At 37.7% G+C, this 12,474-nt stretch overlaps 1 protein-coding gene across 1 annotated transcript in view; it reads left to right on the top strand.

Annotated features, from left to right (window-relative positions):
- The window catches only part of SLIT3 (slit guidance ligand 3), a 549,457-nt gene that overhangs the window by 373,370 nt on the left and 163,613 nt on the right, over positions 1 to 12,474 (top strand). Inside the window, exons 10-11 of the mRNA XM_075714742.1 lie at positions 349 to 420; positions 6,501 to 6,572. Coding sequence (XP_075570857.1) covers positions 349 to 420; positions 6,501 to 6,572 — 144 coding nt within the window. The remainder of the gene's footprint in view (positions 1 to 348; positions 421 to 6,500; positions 6,573 to 12,474) is intronic.

The raw sequence follows: 12,474 nt of genomic DNA, 5'->3' as shown, positions 1-12,474 counted from the left end.
TGTTCTATTTACAACAGCTAGTCAAGGAAAGCATCTGTATTTTCTACCTTAACTTTGATTAAGTAGTAACAAAATATACCTACTATTTTTATTAATTCCATGAGCTTTAAAAATGCAATTTCTATACTTGTGACTTTTTTCTATACAGATTTAGTGTAATCAGTGAGATGATTTTATTTTCAAAGTTATTTTCTCATTTTCTCCGTTTAGTGGCTTTCAAAAGAAAAATTTGTTTCACATAAAAACTCTATAAAATTGTTTTATATTTATATAAAAATTTGCTATCATGTTTAGTGTTATTTCTGTCCTATAATTATGTAGTTAACATGTATATTACTTCGTTTTCAGACGTTTGGAACAAAACCTCATCAAAATCATTACCCCTGGAGCTTTTACCCAGTACAAGAAGCTTAAGAGAATGTAAGTTTTAATAACAAGACCGACTTGCAAGAGCAATCATGAATCTTCTAGCTGCAAGTTCAGTATCTTTATTTCAGAAACATATTGGCAATTTCTATGTTGAAATCACTGGGGATTGCACAAATAATCTCTTCAAAGTGTAAACAAGAATGGAATTTGGTTCAGGATGCCTAACAGTGCATGAAATCCTTAACAATGCTTAATTTCACTTCCTATTACAAACAATGTAAGCTAATCGGTTGTTAGTCTGTTCAAACTTCAAATCTGCTTCCTCAGAAAAGATTTTAAGTTCTGTTTTTTCCTCTCTTTCATTCTGGTATCTGTTTGCACCACTTCAATTTAGTTAACCCCAGTTATAGCAGGAATGCGTGTTCTTGCAGAGTATTTAGGATTTTTTTGTAGTGCATTCAATGTCCTGATGCTGAAATGGTTTGACTGTTTACAAGAAAACAAAGAAACCTGCTGGAGCTTGTTTTCTCTATTTCTTAATTACCAGTAGATACCCAGACAGTTCTTTTCTTATCAGCTCTTGTGTTTTCTCTTTGGATTTTAAAAAAATAATCCTGGTTCACAGCAGTGCTCTCATGCAGATAACCTGGGCATTCCCCCTGGTCAGTCTTCTTTTTTTCATTTTTAAGTGATATATGAGAGATGTTGTGACAGGAGTACAATGGTACAGACAATGGTAAAACAAGTTACTCCTGCTTCACCATCGTATTAAGATGTTGATGTATACCACTGGACCAGTAACTTCCAGAAGTCATTCAGGTTTTGTAGCTCAGTGCTAAGACTGCTAAAAAGGTGCCTTTACAGTTCTTGTTTTCTGATGTGAGCAATACTTACTGGAGTTAAGAAACTGTCAGCTCACTTCACAGAAGGCAGTGGATTATCAGATAGCTAATGCTTTTGGAAACTGAAATGAGCTTGCGCTGTACCTTTGGATTTAAGGGTAAAATTACTATGTTTGCCAGTCCAAACTTACCAAGTTCCTAGAGCTGAAGAGCTGTAAATATGGATCTTAATATTTAACAGGTCAAATCATCAATCTGATAGAATCTCTATTCTTCTGTCTCACTTTCAATATAGCTATATGTATTTTTAAAGAAGTACTGTATTAGATAGCAAGACGGTAATTTCAGTGAAGAATGATGGATCCCTTTTCTGTGACCTAACTTGTAACTTTTTCATTATTAAAGTCGCTACTTAGTTCTTTCTGAGGTATGACTAATTTTAGATTTTGGCAATGTTTTACTGTCCTTTCATTTTTCATGATTGGTGAACTCTAGTTTTATGGGGGTTGACCAAAAAAATGTTCTTTAACTTGACTAGCTGCTCAACCCAATGCTACATTTACTATGTGAAATGATTAATGTTAGAATTTCACAGCAGAATTCCATTAGCGAGTTGTGTTAACAGCTTTCTGGAGTATAATTGGCATACTTATTGAGATCTGTAGTCATAGTTAAATAATAAGTTATTGTGCCAGATGATCTGTATCAAAGCTTAGTTAACATGACAGTACTTTGTGGAAGAACTTGGGATAGATAGTTAGGCTGCAGAATGCCCCTTAACAAACATGATGTTTTGCCATTTGGTTTATTGACCTGTCTCCTTGTTAAAGTTTTATTCTTGCTGGAGTGAGGCTCTAAATTGGGCATCGTTGTTGCATATAGTTTAATTGAGGACATTTGTTCCACTATTTGAAGAGATTATTGACATCATCTTTTCAGTGTGCAAGATTCCCAGTATTGTTAACACAAAAACATACTTCCGTCAAAAGACTATTTCTTAAAAGTAAAGAATTATCCATCCTTTTTCTTACAGAGGAAGGACATATTAGATATCACTGAAGTCTTCAGCCTTCCTTAATTTCTGTCACTTTGATTTCAATGAGCAGTGCAATAGCATGAAGATTCTTGATTTAATTAATTGATGCCCTACCCAGGGTACAAATGAAGAACATTATTGTTATCCTTAGTAATAATAATAATTTTATATAATTCAGAGGAAAGTATTAATATAACAGTGTGAATTGTATTGTATTTTTCTCCTTCTGGTGAATAAATACGCAAGAATGTTAGGGATAATAGACTGCTCACTTGCAGCACTCTCAATATTTACTGAGAATTTCCTGCAAGATTATGCAGTTTCCTTTTCATAAATAATTGGATAACTGAGATTAATTTTTAGGTAAGAGCCAGTTGTCCAAGATAATCTTTATATGACTTGATATTAATATGTCAATTTGCTAACAGAAATGTATGTATATTAATTCAAGTGTTATACTTGCATCTAGCTGAATTTTGCTCTTTAGAATCTCTTCAATAGCTTCTAGGGTGGGAGAGTTATTTTGGTGACTGGGTTTTAGCAAAGGAGCTGAAATCTTTTGTGTCTTGGACTTCATCACACTTGCCTACATCTTCTCACACAATTAATTACATGAAGCTAAATGTGTCTGTCTCAGAAGGAAGATTTGACACCTATAGGATTCAAATTGATTTCAGTTGAATTATATCATCTGGGATGATGGTTCCCCTGATTTTGGGATGAAAGTAACAGGTCCTAGCTCTGTGCTCAATTATTCAAGGGCTTCAGAAGAGGTTTGAGGGGCTTGAAGGAGATACATCCCATCTTCAGAATTAGAAGGTGTTGTCATTATTGCATGAAGTATCCAAGCCCAGACATGCTATTTTGAATTCACTTACATAGCAGTTGTGCTTGTACCATAGTTCTGTAACTTCTAGCCTACGAGTTCCAAAGTTTATGGCATTACCTCCCATTTTGTCTTTGCTTTTCTGAGGCTTTTAACTAACAAGTTTGTAGCACAAGACTAAGAACCAAGTACATAGAGCCACTTTGAAAGATGTGCTTGTACCTCTCTAGCTCTGATGCTTTTAGCGGCATTTCATGTTGTCAAATTAATTTTTCTGTATATTAGCAGAAAACACACTGAGATTTTACAGTCTTCCCAGTAGCTCTGTAGCATTGCTACTTTTGTTAAGCAGCTTCTAAAACCTAAACCATATATGACGTGGATTTTTGCTGAGTACTCTTGTCAAATGAGAACAGTCCATTTTACATGTTAGAGATAATCAAGTAATCTGTTTCTAATAATGTTAGTTGACAAAGAGAATATTCATCCAATGCTATTAATAGTTTTGCATTTGGCTGCATCTAAAAATAAATCTGTTTTGTTTCAAAACCTTTTACAGTAAAGACATTTAAGCCATACAGTCATATGTTATACAGTGACTCACAGGGTATCCTTGCTCCCCTGGTGCAAAGTCAAAAACAATTTATGTCCCTAGCTGGTCACTGAGCACAGCCACCCTCCAAGGTGTGTTAAACTAAACAACCTTTTGAAAGAAGATCTCTACGTACTGTCAGAGGTGCAGGGAGGCTAGTATGAGGTGACTAATGTATTCCCTGCCTGGGTGGAATCCTGATAAGTTTATTATTTCCAGCTAAAGAGCCACATTTTCACTGAGTGATTCAGAGATACCCTAAACTATGAAATGAGCCTTACGTGATCTAAATTGACTTAGTTGTGCAGGTTACAGAAACCCTTATCTCTTTGCCTTGATGTATGTCAAACACAGAATAGGATGATCTTACCAAAGCAGACCAAAGGAAGGGAACAAAAGTACAAGGACATAATTGAATCCCTTTGCCTCAGTCAAGTCAGAAGGAGATGGAGCATCCTTATCCAACAGCAGTGGAGCTTGGGCTCTAATGGAAAGGAAATAATGTGACTAATTATCTTCTAATGCTGATTGTAGTGCATCTGCATGAAGTGAGGGAGTGTCATCACCCAGCATGGCATTTATGCACATTCAGGCACCATTAGTTACACACTCATTAGCATGTCTCCCGGACACGGGGAGAGAGAAAGGATGGAAATGTTGAAATGTAGCAAATCAAAAAAATAGTGCTGAAATACTTGCTTCAGAAACTAGATGCCCCTTTTCAGATGCTTGTCATTGTTCAGCAAACTCATGATTTCATGTCATTGTAATAGGTTTAAATATATTCCTCAATAAATAGATATCACAGGTTCGCATCAGACTGCTGCTTACATAAGAATTATTAGATAAAAAGCAGCAAATGCTACCAGGCAGTCTAAAAAAGTTTCACAAAAACCTGTATAAAAATAAATATTCCTACTTTCACTGTCACAAATTTGGCTTCCGTGAGTTGAGCTGAAGAACCGGAAAACTTCACTGAATGCTGTCCTTGTAGGCAGGATGTAGTAATAGAAAACATCAGTAGATTGCCAAGCAGTTGTTTCATGAGCCTTATAAAAGAACCAAACCTTACAAAAGAACCACAGAAAATCCCATTTTATGTGGCTAGATTTGAAAACAGTTGGAGGACTTCATAAAAATTTTAACCAACAGAATTTGTAGCTCGAAACATGTAGAATGGAAAACTTTTTTACTTTCTGATTCCTAAGTTCTTGTTCAAGTGATGTTTATTTAGAGTCTGACTGGGATCCTTAGCATGTGCCCCAGTGGAAATAACAGTGAAGATGTACATGAAATACTGTATTACTCCAGCTACAGCTATCAGTGAAAAGATTTGATACTACTGATACAAGCTGATACCAGCTGTCAGTGAATGCAACAAGGTGGCTGAAAGTTATGCCCGTAGCTAAGCACCTGGTTGAACTGATTAACAGCAAGATAGGAGTGCAGCAACAGTCATGATAAAGCACCCAGTTCTGAGCATCTGGGTCCCAAGTGTAGTAAATTTGGCTCCATGTATAAAGAAATTGTGGCGTAGTCTATCTTTGTGTACTTGGTTGGTTATGATTAAAATTGAAGGGTATTTTCCAAACCAGGAACACACTTTCCCTTGAAAATGGCAGCAGGCTATGCCTGAATTCCACTCACACCATAGCTGAAAGGGTGGAATCTTGCTGAGGCTCCCTGGCAGGGTCTGCAACGCGCTGGGTGTTCCCTGCAGTGCTGCTGGCTTCAATGATTTCCATTCAGATGCGCGAAGGCTTTCCCTAGTGTCTGAAAACTCTAGGCAGACCTGCCAGTGCTGTGTCGACCCTCTTGCCTGCCTCACCAGATCAAGGTCATGGCAGAATTTTGCGCTGCTTGTTTTCTCTAGGCCATTAAATACCAAACATCACTGGTAGAGTGCCAAACTCCTCACTGGTGCCTGCTTTGAGATCATGGGCTAGGTAGTCTGTTTCCCATCCCCTTTCCCATTGGTATTAAACAGAGATGGTGTGGGAAAAGTATTACCTCAGAAGAATTTTATCATCCTAAGAATTATTGATACTGTTTCATATAAATTGAGACTAACCCTTAGTTGAATTTCCTACGGTTTTGACGGGAATTTTGTTTGACTATACTACATTTTTCTGGTATTTATGAATATGTTCATATTTATATCTCATTTACCACAATGTTTCTTCTCTTAGACAAACAGTCTTGCTGCCTCAGAAGCCATTCCCCTGGTGCCTATACCATGCTGATGCTGTTAATCCCACCATCTTCCTTAATGCATGTCCTGCCAGCACTTTCCAGCCACCTTAGAACCTCTCCTCACCTTATCTGTAATTTCACTTATAACCAAAATATGATCTTCCGTACTGTTATAAAGTTAGCCTTCCATGCCTGCATATAAACATTCAGACAACCGTTATGCTTTGCAACAGGCTGCTCCTCATGCTTGAGGGCCACCCCAGAAAGTCACAATGCAATCTCCATTATTAATAGTTCTTAAGATGCTTTTAGCAACCATTTTTATTCAATGGACTACCTCACTGTTGTTCTTCAAAGTTCTTCATAAAACTGTTTGTTTCAATGTCCATAAAATGAAAGACCTTATTAACAGGGGAGCCGCCGATTTATTGAGGCTATGACCTGTTGTATTGACTGATGTTTTCTGATCATTCCCAGAATTTGCCTATCTGTGTCCTTACATAGTTCGTAATTTCTCTGAGGTAATATGATCTTTGAGTTCTGTTTTTGTATCAAGTATATTCTTCCAATAAACTACAGCTAAAATATTTTCATCAAATTCCTGTTTACAAATATTTTTTTAATCCTCCCTTCTCTTTACAGAGACATCAGCAAGAATCAAATATCTGACATTGCGCCTGATGCATTCAAAGGCTTGAAATCTCTCATTTCTTTGTAAGTAGGAAATAGAACTGGATGGGCATTTGGGGAGAGCTTGCATGTAAGAGAAATGAAAATGATAATGTGCTGTCTGGGAGAACTTATGTTTCTGAGTGCAGTTGCTAGCTTGTGTGAAGCATCTGATCTTTTGTAAATGAAAAATTGGTCATGAAGGTTATAAGGAGGAACTGTTTACACATCTCTAGCAACTTCTTTTATAGATGAACACCCCCAAGGTTACTGACTTGTTCACTTCTTCAAACCAGTGCATTAATTGTTCTACTGTACATGTGTACCTGCAGGCTAATCCATGCCCCCCAACTCATCATGGCACACAAAAACTTCATTGTAGCTCAGACACTGTTTGGTGGTGTTAATCAGGGAGGAGTTAGGGAAAATACTTTCATACAGAGTTTTTCTTCTGTATTAAAGAACTGAGATTGCACTCTTTCATGAGTTTTTGGTTTATTTGGGTTTTGTGGTTTTTTTTTTTTTTCAAACTAGTTAGGGAAGAACCTAAGCTCTTAAGAAAATGTTTATATTTCTTAGCTGTAATTACTACTTTATTAAGCTGGAAGGGGACTAAAATATCATAGAATCATAGAATCGTTTAGGTTGGAAATGACCTTTAAGATCATCCAGTCCAACCATTAACCTAACATTACCAAGTCCATCACTAAACCAATTAAGGGTAGAGTAGCAATTTCATGTTTCCTGGCTTGGTGGCTGGATTATTTATAATGAAAGTAAAAACTAGGAATCATTAAGGTTGGAAAGGACCTCTAAGATCATCATTCCAATCATCAACCCAACACCACCATGCCCACAAACCATGTCCCCAAGTGCCACATTTACCTGTTTTTTGAACACTTCCAGGGATGGTGATTCCACCACCTCTCTGGGCAGCCTGTTCAATGCTTGACTACCCTTTCCATGAAGAAATTTTTCCTAATATCTAATCTAAACCTCCCCTGGCGCAGCTTGAGCCCATTTCCTTTTGTCCTATGACTATTTACTTGGGAGAAGAGCCCAACACCCACCTCACTACAACCTCCTTTCAGGTAGTTGTAGAGAGCGATAAGGTCTCCCCTCAGCCTCCTCTTCTCCAGACTAAATATGACTTCATACAGAAGATAAAAGGAAGGTAGGATCTCTTGACAATCATTCATTTCTATTTATAGAACGCAGAAACTGTTTTAGCACCAAGTTGAATTTAAATGCAGCTATATTTCAACCTAGCTACCCACAGCACGATTAAAACAGTGGAGCTTTTAATGGGTAAAAGGAGCAATGCAAGGTCAGAAGCTGCATATGGAGAATGAACTAGAATAGAGTGTTAGAAAGAGCCCCAGTTTGAGAGAAGAGGGTAAGCTCAACTTTAATGATATTTACCTGCGTTAATTTTAAAGAGAGTTTTAAAACATTTAGCTCATTAATATTCATATAACACACTTTGATTTTTAAAGGTCTAGTTTATTTCTAAAAGCTGCCATAATTTTATTCTCTGAATATTGGATAATTCTAATAACCTATATAACTTATTGACTAATACTAGTAATAGAAGGTTATTCAGTACTAAAATTCTATGTTGCGGTAAACTTCTGAGACAGAATGCAGAAGGATGGGCCTTTTTTTGTGCCCTGAATCCAGCTGGGAGAATGCCAGAAGTATATATTAAGTGTTGCTAACCTTTGTTGAATAGTTAGGGCGGTGTTATTCAACATGCTGTGGAAATGGTCAAATCCCTCAATGCTGTCTGGAAACAATTCAGTAAGAGAATGACATTTACTGAACACTACAGTTTTGGCTTAGTATGAAACTACTGCTGATGCTGCAATGCTACATCTTGGTAGCTTGGCAAACCTCCTGGCTAGGAGCAAGCTGGTCAGGGAAGAAATTTCTACTGGGACTGACTTCCCAACTCAGAAGTTACTTAGCTTTAGCTATAGCTAATTCAGATACCCCCAGGTGGCCTCAGGAGTGGGGCAGAACACATCAGAGTGGACAGAGTGGAAACGAGAATATAAACTGGGCAGGAATTTATAGTGTTTTGACTTGCATACAGAAGCAAGCAAAATGACTGTGTATTCTTTGCCCAGTCATCCAAAATGATAATTTAAGTAAATGGTGTTTAAATATGTTTATATTCAAGTGGGTAAAACAGTGCTTAAGTTAATGCTAGGAGGTTACAGGCAGGAAGAGAGAGGGCAGAGAGATGAGACGCAGCACAGAAAGGGCTATAGTAAGGGAACTGCCTCTGAGCAGTCTTTCCTTTGTTCAGTGTTTGCCTCTGCCTCAGTTTTCTTCTACCGCAGCCACACAAAGCTGTTGTAACACACAGTCTGCTTCTCCTCTCTTTGGCAGACTGGTTTCTAGGACAGTATTGACTCCAGCCGTGAAATTGTCAGCCTTCTCCTCTAGGTTCAGTTGTCCATTGTGCTTGCCACTGGCTCTTACTTTCTTCTGAAAAGTTTTTACTCTTGCTGTTTATTGCAGGTAGGTCTTACAAATGTTTTCCCTATGGCTGATAGGCAAGAGTTAGCTCCCTGATCTTTCATGCCCTGCCACCCACACCTCTGGCAGGTTCTTCCCTGTTGGACACTACTGTAGTTGTTTCAGTTTCTGAGCCCTAGATATCTCTATGGAGCAAGATTATCTGCTGTTCTGCAGAATCTGGGTTTCTCTGAAGATACCTCCCCAGATTTCTACTTCTGAGAAGTAGAGGATCTTCTTTCATCTGATCTGTGCTATAGCCACCAGTCCAGTTCTGTCAACCACAGAAAGACAAGTGCAAGTGAAGATGGCTCCTTTGAAGTGCCAGCCCTCCCAATGAAACTGCTGAAGAGGAAAGAGCGAGGGGGTAGAAAAAAGACAGTTTGCTTACTGTGTTTTCTTTTAAGCGTCTCAGTCTTTTTGGTGCCTGAGGCCCCAATAACTTTAGTCAGCTGCATGCCCTGAAGGAATACTGCTCTGCATACAATGCCTCAGCTCAGCTGAGAGTAACTTCTATTTTTCATATATGTAAGTCAAATGTGATTGGTGGCATACATTTTAATGAGACACCATTGAGGTTTAATCTGTGCACAGAGCAGCTGGACTTTTCAGCTAGCCGAGTTAAAACAAGAATAAAGGGAGGGAAAATATCAATGCACAAATGGAAGTAAGCAACTTAGTTTCCATTAAAAATTAAGTACTGCTGTACTGCTTTTTTTCCCTCTGCATTATTCGCATTTTCTGCTCCTCCCTTTACTCCCTGCTTGCATGCAATTGCAGTGCTCCCTATGGGTCTAAGAGAGTGAAAGTGCTTATCTGGAAGACAGCCAACATTGTTAGTCTAGCTGGCTAATGGAGGCCTATATATAGTAGTTGCTACTCTACTTTCTTCTGAAGTTAACTTAGGTTAGTGTTTCCAGGCAGAACTGTTTCTCAGAGTACTCTGCCTATTGTACTTATGTAGAGATGAAAGAAAAAATGGTGTATTATAGTTTTCAAAACACAGGAATGTTTATTATTACGGAAGCAGTTTCACTAAAATTGTAAAATTTAAATCTTTTTAAAGTGCTAAGTGATCCATATGCTAGCGGGTCATAAGTTTTTGTTTTAAATCTATATATTTTCTCTAACAAGAAATCCACCTACGGGAGTGAAGTAGGTCACAAAATCTTAACACTTTAAATAAGCCATTTCTACCTTAGGTTTTCTCTGCATTTAGCGAAAGAAAGGCAAGCTTATTCTTTAAGGACTCAAGACTTCTCCATTCCCCACACACCAGAAAAAAAAATTGTTTTCTCCATGCCCATTTTTCAGTGGGATTTTGTTCCCTATTCATATAATGACTGTGTGGAACAAGGGATTTCTACTCCATTTTTCTTAGAAATATTTGGGCATGGACATAACTTTTGGTTTTTTCCCCCCTGGTTGTGACAATAATTAAGGAATCAGTCATTCTTCTTTAAGAATGTTTTTTTCTTCCCAGAGTTTTCTGGCTTTTCCTTTTCACCTTCTTGTGTCACATGCAGGTGGCACTGTGAGTCACTGGTCAGCTCTGGGTCAGTATGTTCTGTGGATTTAATTCTGTTACAGTGTCTGGAGTTCCCTTTCAATATTTAGGCACTAGGGCTTAGATCCTTAGCATATTTTTGTTATGAACCAAACTTCAAACCTGTTTATGGACAAAACTGAAGATACAGTAAGATCTAGCCTCTGGTTTGAGAGAACAGAGATGCGAAGAGCTTGCTATAAACCCGTTGTTGAAAATGGAGGGTGTTGTGGGTCAAGGCCTGAGAAAAAGGGTCTTTAGTCTTACAGATGCTAGTGTGGAATTTAGGAGAATTTATGTTGTGTAATTTCAGTGACAGCTGTTGGATGAATAAACTGCTTGTCTATACCAAAGTCTCCCCTCTTGAAAAAGCGGAAGTATTTCTCCGTCTCAAAGAGATGATACAAGGGTGTATACATTGAAGGCTGTGAGATGTAGTGATACTGCAGTACTTGGGCCCATATGAAATATCCAAGATGAGAAACTAATAATTAGAATGATTTGAATCTAACAAAACAGTAAGCAGCGCAGGTGTAAGTGAGCCGTGGTAATGTAGCCATGCTTTTTGTGTCTTGCCATCCAATACTTTTTTCCATATAAACATGAGAGCAAATAGTACCCTTGAATTGAGAAGTGTGGCAAAGTTTGTTGATTGCAAAAGCATGTGTTATCTTGATTTTAAGCAAAAGTTTGAAAATGCTCTATTTGTAGTACCTGGTGTTTGCGTTCCATAGTTAGAACTGCATTTTGCTGGAGTTGGACTGGTTAATAGCTCAGCGCAGAACACGGGGGCTAAGTTATGAATAGTTTCATGTTTCAAGATTGCTGCGTGTACTTCCTGAAGTAAATTAATTTTCATTTAATCAACTCAAAATCTGTCTAATATCAGTGAGAGGCTTGTATCAGCATTTGGTTATTGTTAATAGTATCAAAGATAAATGTTATTCTTTGGGTCAGTAAACTTCCCACAAATGTATGTTTGGAAGGCCATATCCAGACTGTCTGGGGACATTTTATGAGATATGGCAAAACAGTCTAAGCCTTCAGTGTGTTAAACTGAATGAATAAATTTTAGACCACTGCAGAGGGAGAATTCCTTTGCTTTTGTTTGTATACTGAATTAAGCTAGTGAACAATTTAAAAGCTTAGATCAGCCTGGGCACAAAGACAAGAGACAGCTTAGATTTTGACATAGCAGTCCCATTTAGACCATCATCTCCTGGGTGATGATGTATGTGGTGTCATTCATGGTGATTTGAAATCTGCAATAAAACACTGTCTATTGCAATAACTGCCAAACTTATTTTAAGGTAACAAATTGCTTTGGATAGTTTTACTGTGATTTATTTAGCCTAACTTGTTCTGAAGAAATATGAAATAGTGCAGGGAAAAAAAATTACCTGTCTAAGTTTCTTTCAGATATTAGAAATTTATTGCCGTTTTTACCCCTATCAATTCCTCCTCTTTTGAAAACTTGAATTCTTGTTGAGCCTATGCCATTGTACGTAGCTTGGGAAATATAATTCTTCCTAGCAAGAATTGTTTTCACAGTCTGAAGGAAAGTTAAAAGCATGCTGAGGACTGAAAAAGACATTGCATAAAGTCAAAATTTGACACTTCAGTAAGAATATTTCAGCCAAGCCAAAATAAAGGAACACTTAGCTGGAAACCATATGGTCTAGAGTAAGGAATTCTGTGCTAGGCTTTCATACCCCCAAAAAGTTCTGTGTCACCTTCCAGGAAAAAATCTCTGTATTCTGGGATCTGACTTAATGAAGCAGCTAAATTGCAACTACATTTGCAAGTAAGGTAGACCAACGAACTGTAAAATAAAGACAACACCGCAATTATTGTTTCACACACTTAGAAGGTGGTATG

The sequence above is a fragment of the Pelecanus crispus genome, chromosome 8, assembly GCF_030463565.1.
Source record: "Pelecanus crispus isolate bPelCri1 chromosome 8, bPelCri1.pri, whole genome shotgun sequence".
Taxonomy (NCBI): Eukaryota; Metazoa; Chordata; class Aves; order Pelecaniformes; family Pelecanidae; genus Pelecanus; species Pelecanus crispus.
This window is presented reverse-complemented; position numbering and strand designations above follow the sequence as displayed.